Genomic DNA, 21,949 nt, shown 5'->3' with positions numbered 1-21,949 from the left:
AACTATTTTTACAAGATAGTTTGTAAAAATATTTGGGAAAATAAAATATTGAGAAAAAAGCAACACAAATGAATTGGCCATTGAATAGTTAGTTGGTGAAAGGAAGAAGTTAAAGATAAATTAGAGATTGTGAACCTGTGTGATTGAGTTAGGGTCTGCTGTTATATGGAAGTTTGGAGGAGGTCAGATAATGGTCTATGTTTTGGACATGTTGAATTTGAAACATAAATCCAGGTAGACATGTGGGACTAGACTTTTGAGAGAAAGACTAAGGCTGGATCTATAAATCTGGGAGTCATCTGCATATAGTAATTGGACTCATGGGAGTTATAAAATCTCCAAGGGAAGAGTCCTAGGCAGTCCTTTGGACAGCTCTAGTTATTAGGAAGTTTTTCATTATAGAGCTAGGGAGTCACTTCTCTGCAACTTTTACCCTTCTTTCTGGTTCTGCCCTCTGGGCTGAGCAACACAAGACAGATCTCTGGCATGAGGCAACTATCAGATGTTTCAAGATAGCAATCATTCTGTGTAAGTCTTCTCTCCCCAGGCTAAAAGTCCCTCTTTCCTTCAACCACTGATTGCAAGTCTTCTCATTATTCCAGTTGCTGTCTTTTGAATGAGATCTTGCTTGTTAATGTTCTTATTGAAATAGGGTTCCCAGAACTGAATGTAGTTTTTATGTTGCTTAACTAGAGCAGAGTGCAGAAGAATTTTTACCTCCCTCATTCACTGGCCTGGCCTGGTTGCTTGTCATGCAGCTGTTCTACATTTAGCTTGTAGTCCATAGAACCTCACATTTTTTTTAAAATTATTTTTTTTATTAAAGCTTTTTAATTTTCAAAAGATATGCATGGATAACTCTTGCAAAATCTGGAGTTCCAAGTTCCCCACCCTTCTCCCCTAGAGAGCTGCACAAAAAAATCAAATAAAAAAGGAAAAAAATTGAGAAAGAAAATAAAATGGAAGCAAACAACAATAAAAACAGTGAAAATGCTATGTAGTGATCCACATTCAGTTCCCACAGTCCTCTCTTCATCACAAGATCATTGGAACTGGTCTGAATCATCTCATTGTTGGAAAGAGTCACATCCAGAATTGATCATCATATAATTGTTGTTGTGTACAGTGATTCTGCTCACTTAGCATCAGTTCATGTAAGTTTCTCTAGGCCTTTCTGAAATCATCCTGCTGATCATTCCTTATAGAACAATAATATTCCATAACATTCAGATACCATAACTTATTCAGCCATTCTCCACCTGATGGGCATCCACTCAGTTTCCAGTTACTTGCCACTACAAAAAGGACTGCCACAAACATTTTTACACAACCTCACATCTTTTTCATGCAAATTATTGTCCATTTCTCGATCCCTCTGAGAGACATCCTGGTAAAGTACACAGTGTACTAGGGCTGGAGTTAGGAAAATCTTCCAGTGCTAACCCTCCTGGGCTATTTGGGCAAATCTCTGAATCTTTTGAAACCTCAGTTTCCTCATCTCTAAAAAGATGATGGTAATACTTGTACTTACCTCTGAGCATTATTGTGAGATTCAAATGGCATAGTGCATCCCATTATTGATTTATAAGTTACAAAATTTTTATCTAGATGTTAGCTGTTTTTAAATTATATCTCCAATCTTTAAAAATTCAGTTATTTGGTTGATTTAAAAAAATTCAAGTGTAGGATATTACATTATTCTTAATATCATTAGATTTATCCCATTGTTCTAGGTTTGTGTTAACTATAAATTTGATTAGTGTATCATTTCTGCCTTCATCCATTTTGTTGATAAAGATTTTAAAGAACACAGGACTAAGAACAGATTCCTGGAACACTCTGCTACAAATTTTCAAGTTGACATATTGTTATAAATCTAGAGTTGAAAGGATTTAGAGATCCTCTTCATTTATAGAAGACAAAATTGAGGCCCAGAGAGGTTAGGGGAATGCCCAAAATCTCACATGTGGCAGAACCAGGATTTGAATCCAAAATCATTTTGTTGACTACTGTGCCACATTGGTTGAACTATGGATACTTTTTGGATCCAGTCTTTAAACCGTGTTCCAAATTCCTTCACCATCCTATTGTCCACTTCACATTTCTCCATCTTGTCCACAAAGATAGCTTGAGAGACTTTGTTAAATGCTTTTGAAAACCAAGCATAGTAAGTCTTTGGCATTGCCCAAATCTACCAGGCTATCATTAACCTTATTAAAGGAGAAGATAAGGTTAGTTAGATGAAGCTATGGTGGCTCCAAATGTTCACTACTTCCCTTTCCAAATGTTCATAAGCCAAATTTTTAATAATATGTTCTTGAATTTTATCAATTGAAGTCAAGTTTACCGCTTTATAGTTTGAAGACTGTTTTACATTATTGCATATGAGGATCATGCTTTGTCATTGTCAAGAAAGTTCTCTTTCATTCTTCATTCGTTTCAAAGGTTGTTAACAGTACTTCAGTGGCCAGACCTGCTTAGTTCTTCTAATAGTTCATGCAATTCACATAAAAATTTTGCAGACACATATTGATTTAGAACACCCCATATTAATATTACTTGTGTTTTCTTAGATTGTTACTTATTTTGTGAAATGTTTCCCAATTGTATTTTAATCTGATTCAGATCACCCTGAGGAATGTTATATATGTTTGACACATCTTATGGGGTTAGTACTGGCCTTAGTAATTTGAACTCATTGATGGCAGATAGCTGCTTTCTTATCTCCACTCACTTATCGTGGATTTCATTTTCCTATGTAGTGATGGTAAATTCCATTTTTGTTTGAGTCTTCCCAGTCAAAAGATCATTCTCTTTGGTGGAGTAAACAGAAGCAAACTAAGAATTGAGTTAGCAGGAATCTTTTCACATTTGATCTTCTTGATCTTCTAACTAGCTTGCAAAGCCCTCTCCTCCAGACCCCCATTTTTTATTTCTTAGTGTTTATCTCTAGCTCATTCTAAGAGTTAGCATTCTTAACATTCTTACTGTAGTGCTTGTGACAATTTCCTTTTCCATATAAATGAGGAGTTTGGGCAAGGATTATTTAAAAGGGAAAGGAAAAGTGTGGGGCAGTCATTATAGTTAGAAAAGGCCTGAATTACAGTACATTTACTTAATACCTTACTTTGGACAAGTCATTTAAACTTGGAGGCTTCCGTTTCTTCATAGGTAAGGTGTAATGCCGGAGAAACTGAGGCAAGATAGAGATTAGAGAGTTTTTAATATTTTATTAATTGGAGAGTTTAATTGACTGGACAGGACTCTCGTCTCAAAGTATCCAGTCATGAATGGGGGAATGATAAACTCTTTTATAGCTTTTCAAACAAAGAAAAGAAGAAGAGCAGGAAAAGTTAGAACACATTTGGTTTTTGTCAGGATGGGGAAAGCAATAAATTCTTACTAAAAGTTAGAATTAGGAAGTTCGAATAAATAGAAGTAAAGATGTCAGTGAAGTATCCGAGATAGTCTTATCTTTTGGAATATTTTAGAGGGACAATGTCATAAATTCTTGAGGGCGGAAGGAGCTAGGAGCCAGAAAGTCTGATCTGCTCCTCATCTCCCATTGACAATTTATAACCTTAGAGCTAATGGTCCTCAGTCTTAATGAACCAGCGGGGTTTTATGACTTAAGGGACTGAGGCAGAACAGTTAAGGAAACTTGAGATAGAACAATTCAGGGAAACTCAGTGAAACTAGTGCAGGGAAACTGAGGTAGAACAGCTCAAGGAGACTGTGGCGTAACAAAGGTAAAGGTAGCAACACTTGTAATACTGATTTCATTGTTGTACTATCATTGTGTAACTTGTTGCTTTGAGAATTAAATGATTAAATGAGGCACAGTGATTAGAGCACTGACCTGAAGTCAGGAGGACCTGAATTCAAATCCTGTCCTAAATACCTTATAATAACTGGGTGGTCTTGGGTAGGTTATATAACCTGTATGTCTCAGTTTCCTCCTCTGTAAAAATAGGGATAATAACAGCACCTACTTCCCAGAATCCCAGTGAGGATCCAATGAAATGAAGTTTTCCTAATGTATTAGATTAATTTCATTTTCTCTTCTGATAGTTACTATATTGATAGATAAGTCATAAAGAAACCATAAAACACAATATGCTTAGATTTCCTCAAAGCATCAAAGAGGAGGGGAGGATGATAAAACTTTCAGCCAAGGTGTGCCAGCATCCCAAGTGCAGAATCTGTGCTTACCTGTTTATTCATGTACAGGGACACACAAAACAAATATAAGATAATTTAAAGGGTACTGGTGGTGGTATTGACTGACAAAGGTTAAGAAAGGCCTTGAAAACAAGAGGATTCTAAGAAACAAAGTTAAAGAGGAAGTGAATTCCAAGCATGGATTATGGAAAAGTCAGTCAATCAAAAAACACTTATTAAGTACCTGCTTTGTGCTAGGCACTAAGTCAAGCATTGGGGGGTACAAAAAGAGGCAAAAGACTGCCCTTAAGGAACTTAATTATATTTGGGCAATTTATTTGGAAATAAATATGTACAAAGCAAACTATAGTATAAATAGGAAATAATTAATGGAGGGAAGGCATGGAATTAAGAGGGGTTGGGGAAGGTTTCCCATGTGGAAGATGGGGTTTTAGTTGAGACTTAAAGGAAGCCAGGGGAGCTAGTAGAGAGATAAAAATGAAAAGGAACAGCTTTCCAGACATGGGTGACAGCAGAAACTCCAGAACTAAGAGATGAAACTCTTGTTGGTAGCCATAAGGCTGTTGTCACTGGATTAAAGAGGACTGGTGAAGTAAGATGTAAGAAGGCTGGAAAGGCAGGAGGGACCAGGTTGTGAAGGACTTTGAATAGCAAACAGCATTTTGAATTTGAACCTTCAGACATAAAACAGCTAGAGTTTATTGAATAAAGGAGTAATGATTGGACCTGATCAAAATTTAGTCAAATCACTGTAATGGCTTAATGGAAGATGGTCAGGAATAGGAAAAGACTTGAAGTACCAAATAAGCCTATTTGACTAGGCTGTAATGGAATTCATTAAGAAGAATAACATAGAGTAAGATTGGAAGGGTAGGTTTGTATATTTTCAAAAAATTCTTTTCTGGATATCACTTTTATTTCTAACACTCTTTCCCCCTCCCTCCTTTCTTTTTTCTACTCATTGAGATACATCTGTTAACAAAGTCATTTGTATGTTCTCAATTTTGCCCCTTAGCCTTCTTGACAATGTTGAAAAGCAGGTATTACTAAAAGTGGTAAATCCTTGGAGACTTTACCTTTTTTTGAGAGATTTTGCCTCCTCATAGGACCTTAATTTAAGAGGTCAAATGCAAGCTAGCTGTGTGTGTTTGCTGCTGACAAAACATTATAGATTAAGTATTCGATCTGGAAGTGACTTGAGAGATCGCCTGATCCATCTTGTTTTCAGATGTGGAAACCTAGACCTAGAAAAGTCAAGTAACTGACTCAGGATCACACAGCTAATTAGTAGCAGGGCTGGGTAAGTCTAATCACTTCCTCACTGCTGATCAAGATATACTGCAGGTTGTGCTTTCTCCAGAGTCCCCTTTCTCCTTTAAAAGGAAAGAACTGAATAGCCATTCTCAGGAGTTAGCTATATATGGTTGGTTGGTTGGTTATCAACTTCCTTCAGGTCTTCAGTTTATCCCTGGCCTATGCCTGAGAACAATGCAAAGAAGCAGAGAAAAAACACACTCTTACCCGGACCCCCTTGAAATTTTGTTAAATAACAGTGCAAGATAAATGCTTGAAGGAGACTGGCATAGTTCCAAATCAGCAGGGCCTTTTTTGGTTCTCAGAGGACGGCATGATTAATAAGGCAACAATAGCTGGCGTAGACCGAGGCCAGACTGATGAACCTCAAGTAAAAGAGGCAGAGAATAGCCATTCAAATTCCTGAGCAGGGCAATAATAATAATAGCACAAATTTATCTAGTGCTTTGTAGTTTACAAAACATTTCCCTCTCATATATTATTTGCATTATTCAGATGACTTAGAAACTCTGAAAGTTTTAGTAACTTATCTATAGATACAAGGCCAGCAGGTGCAAGCCTCTGCAGAGCCCATTACTCCTGTGCTTGTGTCTTTGTGCATTTCATGTTTTTGTGGTGGCTTGCCATGCCCTTGGTTTCTTCGTCTTCTTTCCTAATTTGTGACCAGGATAAAAAGAGGTCGTGATGGACTCTAGCAGAGTGAGACTAATAGGCCATAACAACTGTTACAGTGAGAGATGGAATTCTCTTGACCCTTTCCCATGCTGGTCTAGTAAGTTCAGAGATAATGTGGAATGTACCATCACACTGTATCTGCCTTCTCCATTTCGGCTGATTACAAATTTGGGTTTTGCTGCTGTTAACCAAGAGTGTTAAAGAGATATTTCCTTGGAAGACTATGACCCTGGGTCTTGGCCTATCACCTTTCTTCCCCCATTTCCTTTAGCCCTTTCTCAACTATGTGCCTTCGCCTAGTTCTCTTCATCATCACCTGTTAAAATCCTCTTCTTCCAAGATTTATTTCACATACCAATTTCACTGTGAAGCCTTACTCTCTTAGTAACAGTTGAAAACGATCTCCTCCCTCATATTTTTTGATCTGCATCTTTCCTTTGCTTTTCTTATTTTCTCTGTTTGGTATTATGTTCATATATTTGCCTTATTCCTTCATTATTCATTCAGGATTTATTAAGCATCTGCCATGTGCCCCAAACTGGAGATATAAAAAGAGATAGATTATAAAGTTCCTGTTGGTCAGAGATTAAATCATTTTTCATCTTTTTATCTTCAGCCCCTGGCACAGCCCTTATTTATGGTAGGATATGGGATAGGGACCAGACCTGGGATTTCATTGCCATAGAGGACATTCCCTGGCCCAAGGGAAACTGACCTGTTGACCTAGGAGCACTAAGAGGTGTATCATGTGGCCAGGATTCACCAGAGATGGGATGTGAACTTGGGGCATTTTGGTTTTGAGACCAGCTCTCTCTCCAATAAACTAAGCTTTTTTCCTGTTGTGAAGCATAACGGATGTTTGATTAGGGTGTGTAAAATTGACTTGTACCTGTTCTCTTCTTGGGAATATCTTCCTTGTAGTGACTTGTTCAAAGTTACACAGCTACTTGGTGACAGAACTAAGACCATAACCTGGGTCATCTGGATCTTAAGCAGTACTTTTCTCTACAGTATCTTGCTTAAGAAAAAGTGATTGTTCACCTTCTTCTTTTTCACTTCTTTTTTCTGTTTTTTTCTCTCCTATGGTTTTTCTCTTTTGTTCTAATTTTTCTCTCCCAAAATGATTCATAAAGAAGTGTGTATTTAAAAAGTCAATATACATGTATAACCGGAAAAATAAAACAATAAAGAAATTTTTAAAAAAGAAAAAAATTTACTTTCAAACTTTCTTTTTGCTCCTTTCACCCTTGACTCTCCCTGAGACAATAAACTATTTTTTATAGGTTATATATTTTTAATCATGCAAAAAATATATTATCATATTAATCATGTTATTAAAAAAAAAAAAAGACAGACCCAAGAGGAAAAAAAATCCAAAACACCAAAAAAGAAGCACAAAGTAAAGCTAGGTTACAGTCTCCATTTAGGTTTCATCAGTTCTTTCTCTGGAGGTGAATGCATTTTTCATCTTGACTCCTTTGTAACTATTTTGGACCATTATATTGCTGATGATAGCTAAGTCATTCATAATTGATCATCATGACAGTGTTTTTGTTACTATGTACAGTCTTCTGGTTCTGCTCATTTCTCTTTGCATTAATTAGTTCATCTAAATTTTTCCAGTTCTTCTGACATCATCGTGCTCTTCTTTTCTTATAGAACAGTAATATGCCATTATAAGTATATGCCAACATTTTCCCAGTTGATGGGCATCCCTTTAATTTCTAATTTTTTGTTGCTATGAAAAACAAAACTAAGTATTTTTGTACAGATAGGTTCTTTCTCCTTTTTTCCTTTCCTATTCTTTTTTAAAAAATCTCTTTGGGATGCAAACCTAGTAGTGATATTTGCTGGGTCAAATAGTATGTACAGTTTTATAGGCCTTTGGGCAAAGTTCCAGATTGCTTTCAGAATGCTTGGATCACTTCACAACTTCACCAATCCTGCATTATTGTCCCGATTTTCCCACATCATCTTCAACATTTACCATTTTCCTTTTCTGTCATATTATCCAGTCTGATAGTGTGAGGTGGCACCTCAGAGTTGTTTTACTTTGTATTTCTCTAATCAACAGTCATTTTCAGTATTTTTCATATGATTATAAGTAGCTTTAATGTCTTCAACTGAAAACTATGTGTTCATATTTTTCGATCACTTATCAAATTGACCACTTATCAGTCACACATCAATTATTTTTATAAATATAACTCAGTTCTCTATATATTTGAGAAATTAGATCTTTATTAGAGATACCTGCTATAATTAATCTTGGTTGTATGTTTTCTTTGTTCAAACTCTTAATTTGGTATAGTCAAAACTGTCCATCTTAATCTAATAATGGTCTTAAGTAAAATTATCATATTTGTTATATCAGCTTGGCCTACTCAGGAGCAATTAATATTTTTCTAATTATTTGACTCTAATTTTATATTTATAAATATATATATATATAATTATTTTTTGTGATAAATATTAAAAATATTTGTATTATATTTATAAAAGTTTTATAGTCCTGGGTTTGCCTTGTCAGGTAGACCTTCAAGTATTTTATATTGTCCACAGTCATTTTTTTATTTTTTATTTTGTTTTAAGACAGTTAGGGTTAAGCGACTTGCCCAGGGTTACATAGCTGGTAAGTGTCTGATACTGCATTTGAACTCAGGTTCTTTTAGTGCTGTTTTTACTGCATCACCTAGCTGTTCAAACTACAGTTATTTGAAAAGAAATTTCTCTTTCCATCTCTTGCTGCTGGGCTTTGTTGATAATGATTTATATGGGTTTGTTTACATCTTGCAAATTTGCTAAAGTTGTTAGTTATTTAAACTAGTTTTTTAGCTGATTTTCTAGTACTCTCTGTGTATGTTATCATATTCTGCAGAATGATTGTTTTGTTTTCTCATTGCATATTCTAATTCCTTAAATTTCTTTTTCCTCTTTTATTGCTGTAGCTAATATTTGAATAGTCTTTTGCATATCTCTTACATCTGCCATAGTGCTTAGGCCAGAACTTGGTATATAATATGTAATGAATTAGAGGTTGGGTGATTGGGTCTGGCTCATTCCAGTAGTGGTGATCTACCCCAGTATTCTTTGGAATGTCAGTGAAGAGTGGTTGCACTTTTGTCACCTTCTACCAGGAAAACCATTCTTCCAAGGCATACTGGGTTTATTATTTTCTCTTTGTTTTACTTTGTGAGACTCTGGCTTTCCCTGTGTCATAAAGAATTGGAATTCCACTGTCGTCCTTTAACTTGCTCATTTCTAAAGAATGTTTGAATGCTTATTGTGTTTTATGTGCAGTGTGGGACAGTGAAAAGGCACAGGATTTATTCTCTAGAAATTTCTACTTTGCTAGTTTCTTGAGAGCATAAGTAGATTCAACTATAGAATGTACTTAAGGGCAAATACACTTCTGTGGACATCAGCCACTCCCAGGAACAGCCTCAATAAGATTAAAATGTAATTTGGAAGTATTTCTAAAAATGAATAAAAATACAATAGCACATAGGTCACATTGATATGTGGTTTTCTATGTCATTTTCTGGCCACTGATATCACTGCTTGTAGGATTCTATTTTAGACTTTTCTTGTATTTCTTCAGGCTGGATGCTCATATGAACTAAAAACTCAACCTTAGAATTGTATAATATAAGAGTTCCAGATTGGAAGAGATTTTGAAGACCGTTTAGTCTAAGACTTCTTAACTTTTTTGAGTGTCATTGACCTACCTTTTGGTAGTCAATGGATTTTTCAGAATGTTTTTGAATGCATAAAATAAAATGAATTAGGATAACAAAGGAAACCAGTATATTGAGATAGTTATCCAAATACAAAGAAAAAGGAATTCAGAGACTCCTTGAAATCTATCCCTGGTTAAGGTCTCCCTTCAGTTTTACAGAGGTGAAAACTGAAGTCCAGAAAGAATTTTGTTGTCCCAGGTCATACAGAACTACTTAGTAGCAGAATTGGTCATATAGCTACTTAATGGCAGAATTGGAACCAGAACTAACGATTGTGACTTGGTTGTTCTTTCTGTTTTTTTGAGTTGCTTTTTTTCTTCCACACCATTATCCCCCATAGAATTTGAGACCATGGATGGAGTCTAGGATGCCTGGGGCTATTTTAAATTTCAAGGTTTGAATCTAGATTTGCAGACCTCCACTCTGGTTATGTTGGTGTGAATGCCATTTCCCAGATGGTGTTTAGTCTCACACGACTACAGTGTATGTATATATATTTGTTGATTAAAAATATTACTTGCTCTATTTTGTAGCAACATTAAAAAATATTGCAAATTTCTCTTGTTGCCAACAGGGAATCTGCCAATGTTTTACTTAACCCTTTATTTACCAGGCAGCATAGTTCAGTAGATTCATTACAGGCAAAAACTTGTGATTTTAGTGCTGTTACTATCCAGAGTAGAGGGAAGCTCAAAATAAAGCAGATTCGGGATAGGAAAACAGTTTCTGTAAGGCAAAACAACATAACCAAGACTATTGACTGCTCTTTGAGCTTGCTCCTAATGGCTTTACTCCTTATACCTTTTGTGAGCAGGGCTCTTTCTCTGGACCTTTGTGTCTTCCTCCTGTAGCTTCTTGTATGTTGGCATTGAGTGTCCAAACTCAAGACTCAATTGAACAAGAATCATTTAATGCCTGCTATATGAGGAGCATTTATTAGATGCTAGGGGGATAAAGACAAAACAAGGTACTCCTTGTTTTGCCAGAGCTTACATTTCATTTGGGGAATACAATTTGTAAACAGATTAGTGAATCCAAGATCATTTGGGGAGAGAGAAAACATTAAGAACTGCAGGTGATCAGGAAAGATTTAATGCATGATATATTACCTGAGCTGAGTCTAAAGAGAAACTAGAGGTTCCAATGTGCTAAGAGGAGAGAGTTTGTTCCAAAGATGAGAATTCCTTTGTGAATGCATAGGGATCAGAAATGGAGTGTTAAAGCTGGGAAACAGCTTGTAGGCCATTTGGCTGAAATATAAACTACATGAAGGGAATGAATATGAAATAAGCTAGAAATGTAGGTAGGAGTGTGGAGAACCTCAAATGTTGGGGCAATGTTTGTCTTTTATCTTGGAGGTGAGAGGGAACCCTTGAAACATTTTGAGAATGATAGGGATAAGATCAGTCAGTGAAGAGCTTCAAGTGCATGGTGTATAAGTATTGGTTGATGGAACTGGAGAACAGAAGACAGGGAAAGGGGAGTGAGGACATGAAAACTGTCTTCAGAAATTTGAAGGACACTGGATTGGAGAAGGAACTGGATTTGTTTAGTTTTGCACCAATGGAGAGGTTCTGGAGCAATGGGAAAATGCTGCAAAGAGATAGATTTAGGCCCAATGTTAGGAAGAAACTTCCCAACAGTTAAAGCTCCAAAAATAGAAGGGGTTGACTAAGGAAAGAAGAGGGTAAGGGTAATGCAGAGAGATTTTTAGGGTTATAGGAGGGGAGTTGGAGTTCACAGGAGATAATCCATGTTTCATCAGAAAAGTAGGAGAGTAGGTAATACACTTTTATTGTAGATATCTTCATCTTTTTTATGTAACTTTATCCAGCATCATTTAGCTTTTTCAGAGAAGGAAGAGTTTTTAAACTCCTGAGTCCTTTAAATATTTACTTCTTCTTAATACATTCTTTTCAGTACTCTGGTTTCTAGTTTGATTAGTCTACTAGTTCTTCCTCAAACATAGAATTCCATCTCTTGCCTCCTTTCTTTTGCATAGGCTGCCCTCTAGTATCAAAATGCATCTCTTCTCCTCACCTCTGCTTATTAGGATCCTTAACTCTTTCAGCCTTAGCTCAGGTTTTCTACAATAAAACCTTTTTTTTGGTCTTTTTCTTTTTATTCCCTCTAAACTAAGATATAAACTTCTCTCCTTACCATTTAAAGCTTTAAGTTGCTTGACATCTTCCTACCTTTCTAGCCTTCTTCACATTTCTCTTCTTGTACTCTGCAATCTAGTCATATTGGCCTACTTAATCTGTACATAAACTATGTTATCGCCTACTCCTTTCTTACCTCTAACTCTTGGAAACTCATTTCCTTCAAGCACTACCTTTGGCAGAAAACTTTTACAGATTCTCCCATCTGCTAGTATACATCCTTGTATTCACTTGGAAAATATTATTTAAATACATACATGTTCTTAGAATTTTAAGTTGTTTTAGAATATAAGACCCTCGAGGGCAGGTATTCCCTGCACTTACCACAATGCCTGACACATGATAAGCACTAAATAAATACTTGTTGGCTTTTTTATTTTGATCTAAAACACCAAAATAAGAGAGTATTTTCATACATATAGCAGAACATAAAAAGATGATTCTTCAAGAAACTATCTCCATTTTATGTTACGTGCTTTATTTTTTTTCTTTTTTATTAATTTTATAATTATAACATTTTTTGGCAGTACATATGCATAGATAATTTTTTACAATATTATCCCTTGTACTCCCTTCTGTTCCGAATTTTCCCCTCCTTCCCTCCACCCCCTCCCCTAGATGGCAGGAATTCCCATACATATTAAATATATTATAGTATATCCTAGATACAATATATATGTGCAGAACAGAATTTTGTTGTTGTTGCAAAAGAAGAATTGGATTCGGAAGGCAAAAATAATCTGGGGGAAAAAACAAAAACTGCAAATAGTTTACACTCATTTCCCAGTGTTCCTTCTCTGGGTGTAGCTGATTCTGTCCATCATTGATCCATTGGAACTAGATTAGATTTTCTCTATGTTGAAGATATCCACGTCCATCAGAATATATCTTCATACAGTATTTTTGTTGAAGTGTATAATGATCTCCTAGTTCTGCTCATTTCACTCAGCATCAGTTGATGTAAGTCTCTCCAAGCCTCTCTGTGTTCATCCTGCTGGTCATTTCTTAAAGAACAATAATATTCCATAACATTCATATACCATAATTTACCTAACCATTCTCCAATTGATGGGCATCCATTCATTGTCCAGTTTCTAGCCACTACAAAAAGGGCTGCCACAAACATTTTGGCACATACAGGTCCCTTTCCCTTCTTTAGTATTTCCTTGGGATATAAGCCCAGTAGTAGCACTGCTGGGTCAAAGGGTATGCACATTTTGATAACTTTTTGGGCATAATTCCAGATTGCTCTCCAGAATGGTTGGATTCTTTCACAACTCCACCAACAATGCATGAATGTACCAGTTTTCCCACATCCTCTCCAATATCCTGTCATCTTAGCCAATCTGACAGGTGTGTAGTGGTATCTCAGAGTTGTCTTAATTTGCATTTCTCTGATCAACAGTGATTTGGAACACTCTTTTATATGAGTGGAAATAGTTTCAGTTTCATCGAATGAAAATTGTCTGTTCATATCCTTTGACCATTTATCAATTGGAGAATGAATTGATTTCTTATAAATTAGAATCTATTCTCTGTATATTTTGGAGATGAGGCCTTTATCAGAACCTTTAACTATAAAAATGTTTTCCCAATTTGTTACTTCCCTTCTAATCTTGTTTGCATTAGTTTTGTTTGTACAAAAGCTTTTTAATTTGATGTAAACAAAATTTTCTATTTTGTGATCAATAATGATCTCTAGTTCTCCTTTGGTCACAAATTCCTTCCTCCTCCACAAGTCTGAGAGGTAAACTATCCTATGTTCCTCTAATTTATTTATGATCTTGTTCTTTATGCCTAAATCATGGACCCATTTTGATCTTATCTTAGTATATGGTTTTAAATGTAGGTCCATGCCTAGTTTCTGCCATACTAATTTCCAGTTTTCCCAGCAGTTTTTGTCAAATGAATTCTTATCCCAAAAGTTGGGATCTTTGGGTTTGTCAAACACTAGATTGCTATTTTTATTCACTATCTTGTCTTGTGAGCCTAACCTATTCCACTGATCAACTAGTATGTTTCTTAACCCATACCAAATGGTTTTGTTGACTGCTGCTTTATAAGATAGTTTTAGATTAGGTACAGCTAGGCCACCTTCATTTGATTTTTTTTTTCATTAATTCCCTTGAAATTCTCGACCTTTTGTTATTCCATATGAATTTTGTTGTTATTTTTTCTAGGTCATTAAAATAGTTTCTTGGGAGTCTGATTGGTATAGCACTAAATAAATAGATTAGTTTAGGGAGTACTGTCATCTTTATTATATTCGCTTGGCCTATCTAAGAGCACTTAATGTCTTTCCAATTATTTAAATCTGACTTTATTTTTGTGGGAAGTGTTTTGTAATTTTGCTCATATAATTCCTGACTTTCTTTTGGTAGATAGATTCCCAAATATTTTATACTATCAACCGTTATTTTGAATGGAATTTCTCTTTGTATCTCTTGCTGTTGGATTGTGTTGGTAATGTATAAAAATGCTGAAGATTTATGAGGATTTATTTTGTATCCTGTAACTTTGCTAAAGTTCTGAATTATTTCTAATAGGTTTTTAGCAGAGTCTTTGGGGTTCTCTAAGTATACCATCATATCATCTGCAAAGAGTGATAGTTTGTTTTCATCATTACCTACTTTAATTCCTTTAATCTCTTTCTTGGCTCTTATTGCCGAGGCTAGCGTTTCTAGTACAATATTGAATAATAGTGGTGATAGTGGACAACCTTGTTTCACTCCTGATCTTACTGGGAAAGGTTCCAATTTATCACTATTACATATGATGTTTACTGGTGGTTTTAAATATATGCTCCTGATTATTTTAAGGAATAGTCCATTTATTCCTATACTCTCAAGTGTTTTTAGTAGGAATGGATGTTGGATTTTATCAAATGCTTTTTCTGCATCTATTGAGATCATCATATGGTTTTTATTAATTTGATTATTAATATGGTCAATTATGCTAATAGTTTTCCTAATATTGAACCAGCCCTGCATTCCTGGTATAAATCCCACTTGGTCATAGTGTATTATCCTGGGGATTATTTCCTGTAGTCTTTTTGCTAATATTTTATTTAAGATTTTAGCATCAATATTCATTAGGGAGATTGGGCTATAATTTTCTTTCTCTGTTTTCAACCTTCCTGTTTTAGGTATTAGTACCATGTCTGTGTCATAAAAGGAATTTGGTAGGACTTCTTCAATCCCTATTTTTTCAAATAGTTTATGTAGCATTGGAGTTAATTGTTCTTTAAATGTTTGGCAGAATTCACATGTAAATCCATCTGGTCCTGAGGATTTTTTCTTAGGGAGTTGGTTAATAGCTTGTTCTATTTCTTTTTCTGAAATGGGACTATTTAGACTATTTACTTCTTCCTCTGTTAATCTGGGCAAGCTATATTTTTGAATGTATTCTTCCATTTCATTTAAGTTATCGAATTTATTAGCATAAAGTTGGGCAAAGTAACTCCTAATTATTGTTCTAATTTCCTCATTAGTGGCGAGTTCTCCCTTTTCATTTTTAAGACTAACAATTTGCTTTTCTTCTTTCCTTTTTTAAATCAGATTTACTAAGGGTTTGTCTATTTTGTTCGTTTTTTCATAGAACCAACTCTTAGTTTTATTAATTATTTCAATAGTTTTTTACTTTCAATTTTATTAATCTCTCCTTTTATTTTTAGAATTTCAACTTTTGTGTTTGTCTGGGGGTTTTTAATTTGTTCCTTTTCTAGCATTTTTAGTTGTAAGCCCAATTCATTGACCTTCTCTTTCTCTATTTTATACAAGTAGACCTCTAGGGATATAAAATTTCCCCTTATTACTGCTTTGGCTGTATTCCACATATTTTGATATGATGTCTCATTATTGTCATTTTCTTGGGTGAAATTATTATGTCTATTATTTGCTGTTTCACTCAATCATTCTTTAGTATGAGATTATTTAGTTTCCAATTATTTTTTGGTCTATTTTCCCTTGGCTTTTTATTGAATGTAATTTTCATTGCATTGTGGTCTGAAAAGGATGCATTTACTATTTCTGCCTTACTGCATTTGATTTTGAGGTTTTTATGTCCTAATATATGGTCAATTTTTGCATAGGTTCCATGAACTGCTAAGAAGAAAGTGTACTCCTTTCTGTCTCCATTTAGCTTTCTCCAAAGATCTATCATATCAAATTTTTCTAGTATTGTATTTACCTCTTTGACTTCTTATTTATTTTGTGGTTTGATTTATCTAATTCTGAGAGTGCAACGTTGAGATCTCCCACTATTATAGTTTTGCGGTCTATTTCTTCTTGCAGCTTTCTTAATTTCTCTTTTAAGAATTTAGATGCTGCACCACTTGGTGCGTATATGTTTAATATTGATACTGCTTCATTATCTATGCTATCCTTTAGCAAGATATAATGCCCTTCCTTATCTCTTTTAAATTAGATCAATTTTTGCTTTTGTTTGATCTGAGATGAGGATGGCTACCCCTGCTTTTTTGGCTTCACCTGAAGCATAGTAGATTCTGCTCCACCCTTTTACTTTTATTCTGAATGTATCACCCTGTTTCAGGTGTGTTTCCTGTAAACAACATATTGTAGGATTCTGGCTTTTAATCCAGTCTGCTAACTGCTTCCTCTTTATGGAGGAGTTTACCCCATTCACATCTATGGTCAAAATGATTAATTCTGTATTGCTTGCCATCATGTTAACCCCTGCTTATGTTTTTCTCCTTTTCTTCCCCTTTACTCCCCCTCCCCAATATTAAACTTGTGAGCACCACTTGCTTTTCACAGCACTCCCTTTTTAGTGTCCCTCCCCCACCTTAGAGCTCCTCCTCCTATTTTACCCCTTTTCCTCACAATTTCTGTATTCCCTTCCCCTTACCTTACTCCTTCCCTCCCACTTTTCAATGAAGTGGAAGGAGTTTCACCATAAATCGAATATGTCTATTGATACACACTATGTTCATCCCCCTCCTTTCTTTCTTTCAGATATAATAGGTTACCTTTGCCTCTTCATGAGATATAGTACCACCACTTTACCCTTTTTTATGATATAATTTCCTTTCCACCTTTAGTTTCTAGGACAAATTATACATGTGTTCTTTACATATCTTTATGGCAGAAATATAGTTCTCAAGATTTCTTTTTATCTTTTCAGAAATCTTTTGAGTTCTGTATTTGAAGGTCAAATTTTTTGTGTAGATCTGATTTTTTCATCAAGAATAGATGGAATTTATTTATTTCATTAAATGTCCATCTTCTTCCCTGGAAAAAGATGCTCATTTTTGCTGGGTAAGTTATTCTTGCCTGCGTGCCAAGTTCCTTAGCCTTTCAGAATATCATATTCCAGGCCCTTCGTCCTTTAATGTGGACGCTGCTAGATCCTGGGTTATCCTTATTGTGGCTCCTCCATATCTGAATTGTTTTTTCCTAGCAGCTTCCAATATTTTTTCCTTCGTCTGATGGTTCTTGAACTTAGCCACTGTATTTCTTGGCGTTTTGATTTTAGGGTCCCTTTCAGTAGGTGATCAATGAATTTTTTCAATGTCTATTTTACCCTTTGTTTCTAAAACGTCTGGGCAGTTCTCTTTGATAATTTCCTGGAAAATAATGTCCAGGCTCTTTTTTTCCTCATATTTTTCAGGGAGTCCGATTATTCTCAAATTGTCTCTCCTGGATCTGTTTTTCAGGTCTGTTGTCTTCCCAATAAGGTACTTGACATTCTTTTCCATTGTTTCATTTTTCTGGTTTTGCTTGACTACTTGGTTTCTCCTTGAGTCATTCAATTCTACTTGTTTGAGTCTGATTTTCAATGATGTATTTTCTTCATTCACTTTTTTTTATATCTTTTTATAATTGTCCAATTGAATTTTTAAGTGAGTTTTTTTCTTCTATGGAATTTTTTTCCATTTCATCCATTTTATTTTTTAGAGAGCTGTTTTCTTTTTCCAACTCACTAATTTTATTTCTCAATGATTTGTTTTCTTTATCCACTCTGTCTTTAAATGTGTGGAATGACTTCTCCAGGCTCACTTGCCAAGCTTCCCTTTCCTTTTCCCATTTCTCTTCTAGCTCTCTTGTGAGAGCCTTTTTGATTTCCTCTATGAGAGTTTTGTGTATTGAGGAGCAGATCATATCCCCCTTAGGGGATTCTTCTGGCGACAGTATGTTTTTAGTCTCCTCAGGGTTTGAAGTCTGCTCTCTTTCCATATAGAAGCTGTCAATGGTTAGAGACCTTTTAAATTTTTTGTTCATTTTGTCAGAGCGTAGTCAAAGAAAACAAATTGACAAGAGAAACAATTAGTCTGTTTCTGGGGAAGCAGGGGGATGGAGCTGGATTGTGTTACCGGACCTCCTCTACAGACTGTGGGAGACAGCAGCGAGGCACTAACAGGACAGCAGTGGCTGCATTTTGTCTGCGCTCTGAGGCTCTAAGAACACACTGAGTCACTCCGGGTGGGGGTGGGGGTGGCCAGGTCCCCAGAGACGCTAGCTTTATGGGGTTTTATTCTTTACCTCAGGTGTTTACAGTGTCTCTGCTGCTCCTGGCTTGCTGCCAAGATGGCATATCCACACTGGGGTAAAAGTCGTTCCACAGAAACAGCAGAGATCATACCCCTCCCCCTCTGGTCTGAGCAGTGTAAGCTGCCTGTCTTGCTCTCATTACTTATCCTCAACCTGCGCCCAGTCTGTTCGTCCCCTTCCCTGAGCAAACACAGACCTTTTCTGGTGAATTTCAAGGATATTTTCTGTTGATGATTATTTGTGGGGTTTTTTTCCAGTCAAGCATTAATTCCGAGGCTTGTCATGAAGTAAATTCTGAGAGAAAACGCAGTGCTCAAGCAGCTGTCTGCCTCTACACTGCCATCTTGGCCCGAAGGTCCCTTGTTACTTGCTTTAAAAAAAAAAAAAAGCATACAATAAATTCTGTGTACTACTTTCAAAAGTATTCTGCTTGTCTGTGCTTCCTTCTCTGCTGGGAGTTCATATCCTGATACTTGATTGACTATTTGTGTAGTTCTGGAATGGAAAAAGTAATTTACTGTAGTTTCTCATTAGATTTCCTGATCATTATTCAGTTTAGTTCAAAGTTCAAGATTTTGCTGAGTTAGGTATATATGAAATGGGTGGGAGGTAATCTTAGTAAAAAATTTAAATGCTTGTTGATTCATACTTGTCAATGCTTAGATTTTCTTTAATTTGTCTTGAATTTACTTATCTGTTGCATGTATTATATTTCATAGTAGAAGGCAAACTCCTTGAGGATAAACAGGCAAGAATCCAAGGGTAGAAGATAATAGATTGTTGAAATAATCAACTAATCCTTTGCTTTTCATCACCCGCTATTTGCCTTCTTTGTTCCTTTAGCTATCCTTTTGAACTTCAGTGTTCTATGTATAATTTATTATTCCTTGCCAAACCTTCGAGCTCTTTTGCCACTTGTTCTTAGTGTGTTGGATAATAATTCTTGCTTCATATCTGGTGAATGGGTGTAAGAGTCCCGTGGATCTACTTCTCTGACTCTACTCTCTTGTTGATTTCATCAACTTCCAGGGACTTACAACCTCTGCAGACAGACCCCAGAAGTATGTATTCAGTCCTAGCCACTTTTCTGTACATTAATGCCATATCATCAACTGCCTTTTGGGTTCTCCAACTTAATATAGTTATTTTAGATTCAGCCTTTCCAATCACCCATGTTCTCAAGAACAAATTGTCAACTTTCTCCCTACCATCTTCTCACACTCCAAGTGTTATTAATTGTATCTCCACAGTATATCATGTTCACAAAATTTTCCTTTGGCCCACTACCATTATTATTATCCTATTTCAAGCCCATATCACCTTTCTCTTAGAACATTACAATAGCCTCCTAAATGTCCTCCCCACTGCCAGGCTTCCATCCTGTCTTATACACCCTTCACATTGCTGCAAATTTACTTTCCTAAAGCACAGTTATGACCATGTCATTTTCCCTATTTAAGAAGCTCTTTTATCTCCTATTGGAGATTTGAGGATAAAATATAAATCTCTCTGTTGTTTTAAACTGCCCACACCCTGGCTGTGATCACTTCTTAAGTCTTATTACACATTGCTTTTCTTCATAAATTATGTTTCATCCTAGTTGGCTTATTTGCGGTTCTTCATTCATGACATCTTTAATTTCCTTCAAAGTTCAGCTCAAAGGTTACATCTGACTAGAAGAACATTATGATTCTCTAATTGTTAGTGTTGTGTACCCTAGAAAATTTTTCTTTTTTATTTTATGTACATATTATTTCTCCCCCATTTACCAATGGAATGTACTTGAGGACAGAAGCCGGTTTGGGGTCTTCATATTCCTAGCACTTAGCACAATGTTGGCAAACAGAAAATTTGGGGGGAAAAAAGCCACTGGGTTAAACCTGTGAAGAACAGGAAAAAATAGGTTAATACAGGGATGACCTGAGAGGGCTGGGAATGATAAGGCACTAGAGTTCACAGTAAGAAAAAGAAAAGGTTTAATAAGTTAAAAAAAAAGATGGACCTCCTATAGAAGGGTATGATCAGGAAGATTATTTCAGAGTTCAAGGCCATAGAGGTATAGCACAGTTGTAAGTGATGGTGGGACTCACTTCTGTAGTGACTGACATGAAATGAGAATGTGGGTCATGAAACTTGAGTGTGTTGACTTGGGAGGCCAGAATATTCAAGGAGCTATTAGTGAATATATTGAAATATTTTAGCATGAGATCATGGACTGGGGTAGATAGGACAATTTTAAGCCAGGGAAAGAAGGGAAATCAATGGCAATAAAAATCTGGACCAGATGATAGAGTGGGATGAGTGAACTGCAAAAGTGAGTTGCTGAGTGTTGATGGTTAAGTGACAGTCTGGAAGTGTGGCTGAGAATCAAGGAGTGCATTCTTTTTGTCCTAGCCCAGGGTTTGGGTCAGGAAAGAAAGAGCATCTCATACCGGAGATGGGCTCGACAGAGACTGCGACTTTCCAAGGCATCTGTGAATGCTGAAAGATGGAAGAATGTGAATTGAAGAGACCTCACATAAATCAGAGTTTAACCAGAGTAGAGTTTTCAGATGGCATGATAGAATGGATATTTAATAAAGATTCTTCAACTGAATTGAACTTGACTTAGTTGATCTACAGTTTGCTCTAAGAACTGGGGAACTGCTTTCTTGACAATCATATGCTAACTTCTATAAAATACAAAAAAAAAGTGTTGCTTGTCCACTATTTGGGGAAGGTAAGGGCTTTTTAGCAGACTATCATTATTTTATAACTATTTCTTAACCATACCCTTTTTCCTATCCCCCTCTCTTTGCTTCCCTATAGCTCTCTGAAGATGTAGTTAACCGCATGAAGGACCCCTCTGCATCATCAAGGGTGCAGCGACCATCTCCTGCATCATCACCTACTGCTTCAACACCTGCTTCACCATCTGATGCTTCATCACTTAATGCTTCACCACCTCCTCCTTCATTTTCTCATTCTTCATCTTTTGCATTTGGTTCTTCAGAAGGCAAGTCAAAACATCCTAGGACAGGTATGGTAAATTACCGGGAGATCCTAGGGAAACAAGAAAAAAAAAAAGAGATTTTTGAGGAATACTCAGTACTACTTTTGAACATGTATTTGTATAATTTGTATCCTCTGCTATGTTGGGTTCATTTCCCCTTTTTATCATTTTGCAGAATTCTTTTTCTGACCTTAAGCTTCCCTGGAATAAAGAGGCTTGTCTTTTCAATACAAAAATTTCATTGATGTTGCTGTTTGGCAGCACGATATGGAAGAGCACTTCTTCCAGAAAATTAATAATCACATTGAGATCAATGGAGAGATTAATAGTGGGTAGGAGCAAGCTATAGGATATATTCAATGAGAAACTCCAAAA

General features: G+C 35.9%; 1 protein-coding gene across 8 annotated transcripts in view; it reads left to right on the top strand.

The window, feature by feature from the left end:
- The window catches only part of CHCHD6 (coiled-coil-helix-coiled-coil-helix domain containing 6), a 339,494-nt gene that overhangs the window by 6,188 nt on the left and 311,357 nt on the right, over window positions 1–21,949 (top strand). For 6 of the 8 annotated variants that reach the window (XR_012484954.1, XR_012484952.1, XR_012484953.1 and 3 more), the window contains exon 2: window positions 21,391–21,601. Coding sequence is in view for 4 of the 8 variants with exons in the window: in XM_074283786.1 (XP_074139887.1) it covers window positions 21,391–21,601 (211 nt within the window). In the remaining 4 variants the exon portion in view is untranslated. The remainder of the gene's footprint in view (window positions 1–21,390; window positions 21,602–21,949) is intronic. The other 2 variants (XR_012484955.1, XM_074283787.1) reach the window with 1 other exon arrangement.

The sequence above is a fragment of the Sminthopsis crassicaudata genome, chromosome 1, assembly GCF_048593235.1.
Source record: "Sminthopsis crassicaudata isolate SCR6 chromosome 1, ASM4859323v1, whole genome shotgun sequence".
Classification (NCBI taxonomy): Eukaryota; Metazoa; Chordata; class Mammalia; order Dasyuromorphia; family Dasyuridae; genus Sminthopsis; species Sminthopsis crassicaudata.
The sequence above is the reverse complement of the archived record's forward strand: the minus strand, read 5'-3'. Positions and strand labels throughout refer to the sequence as shown.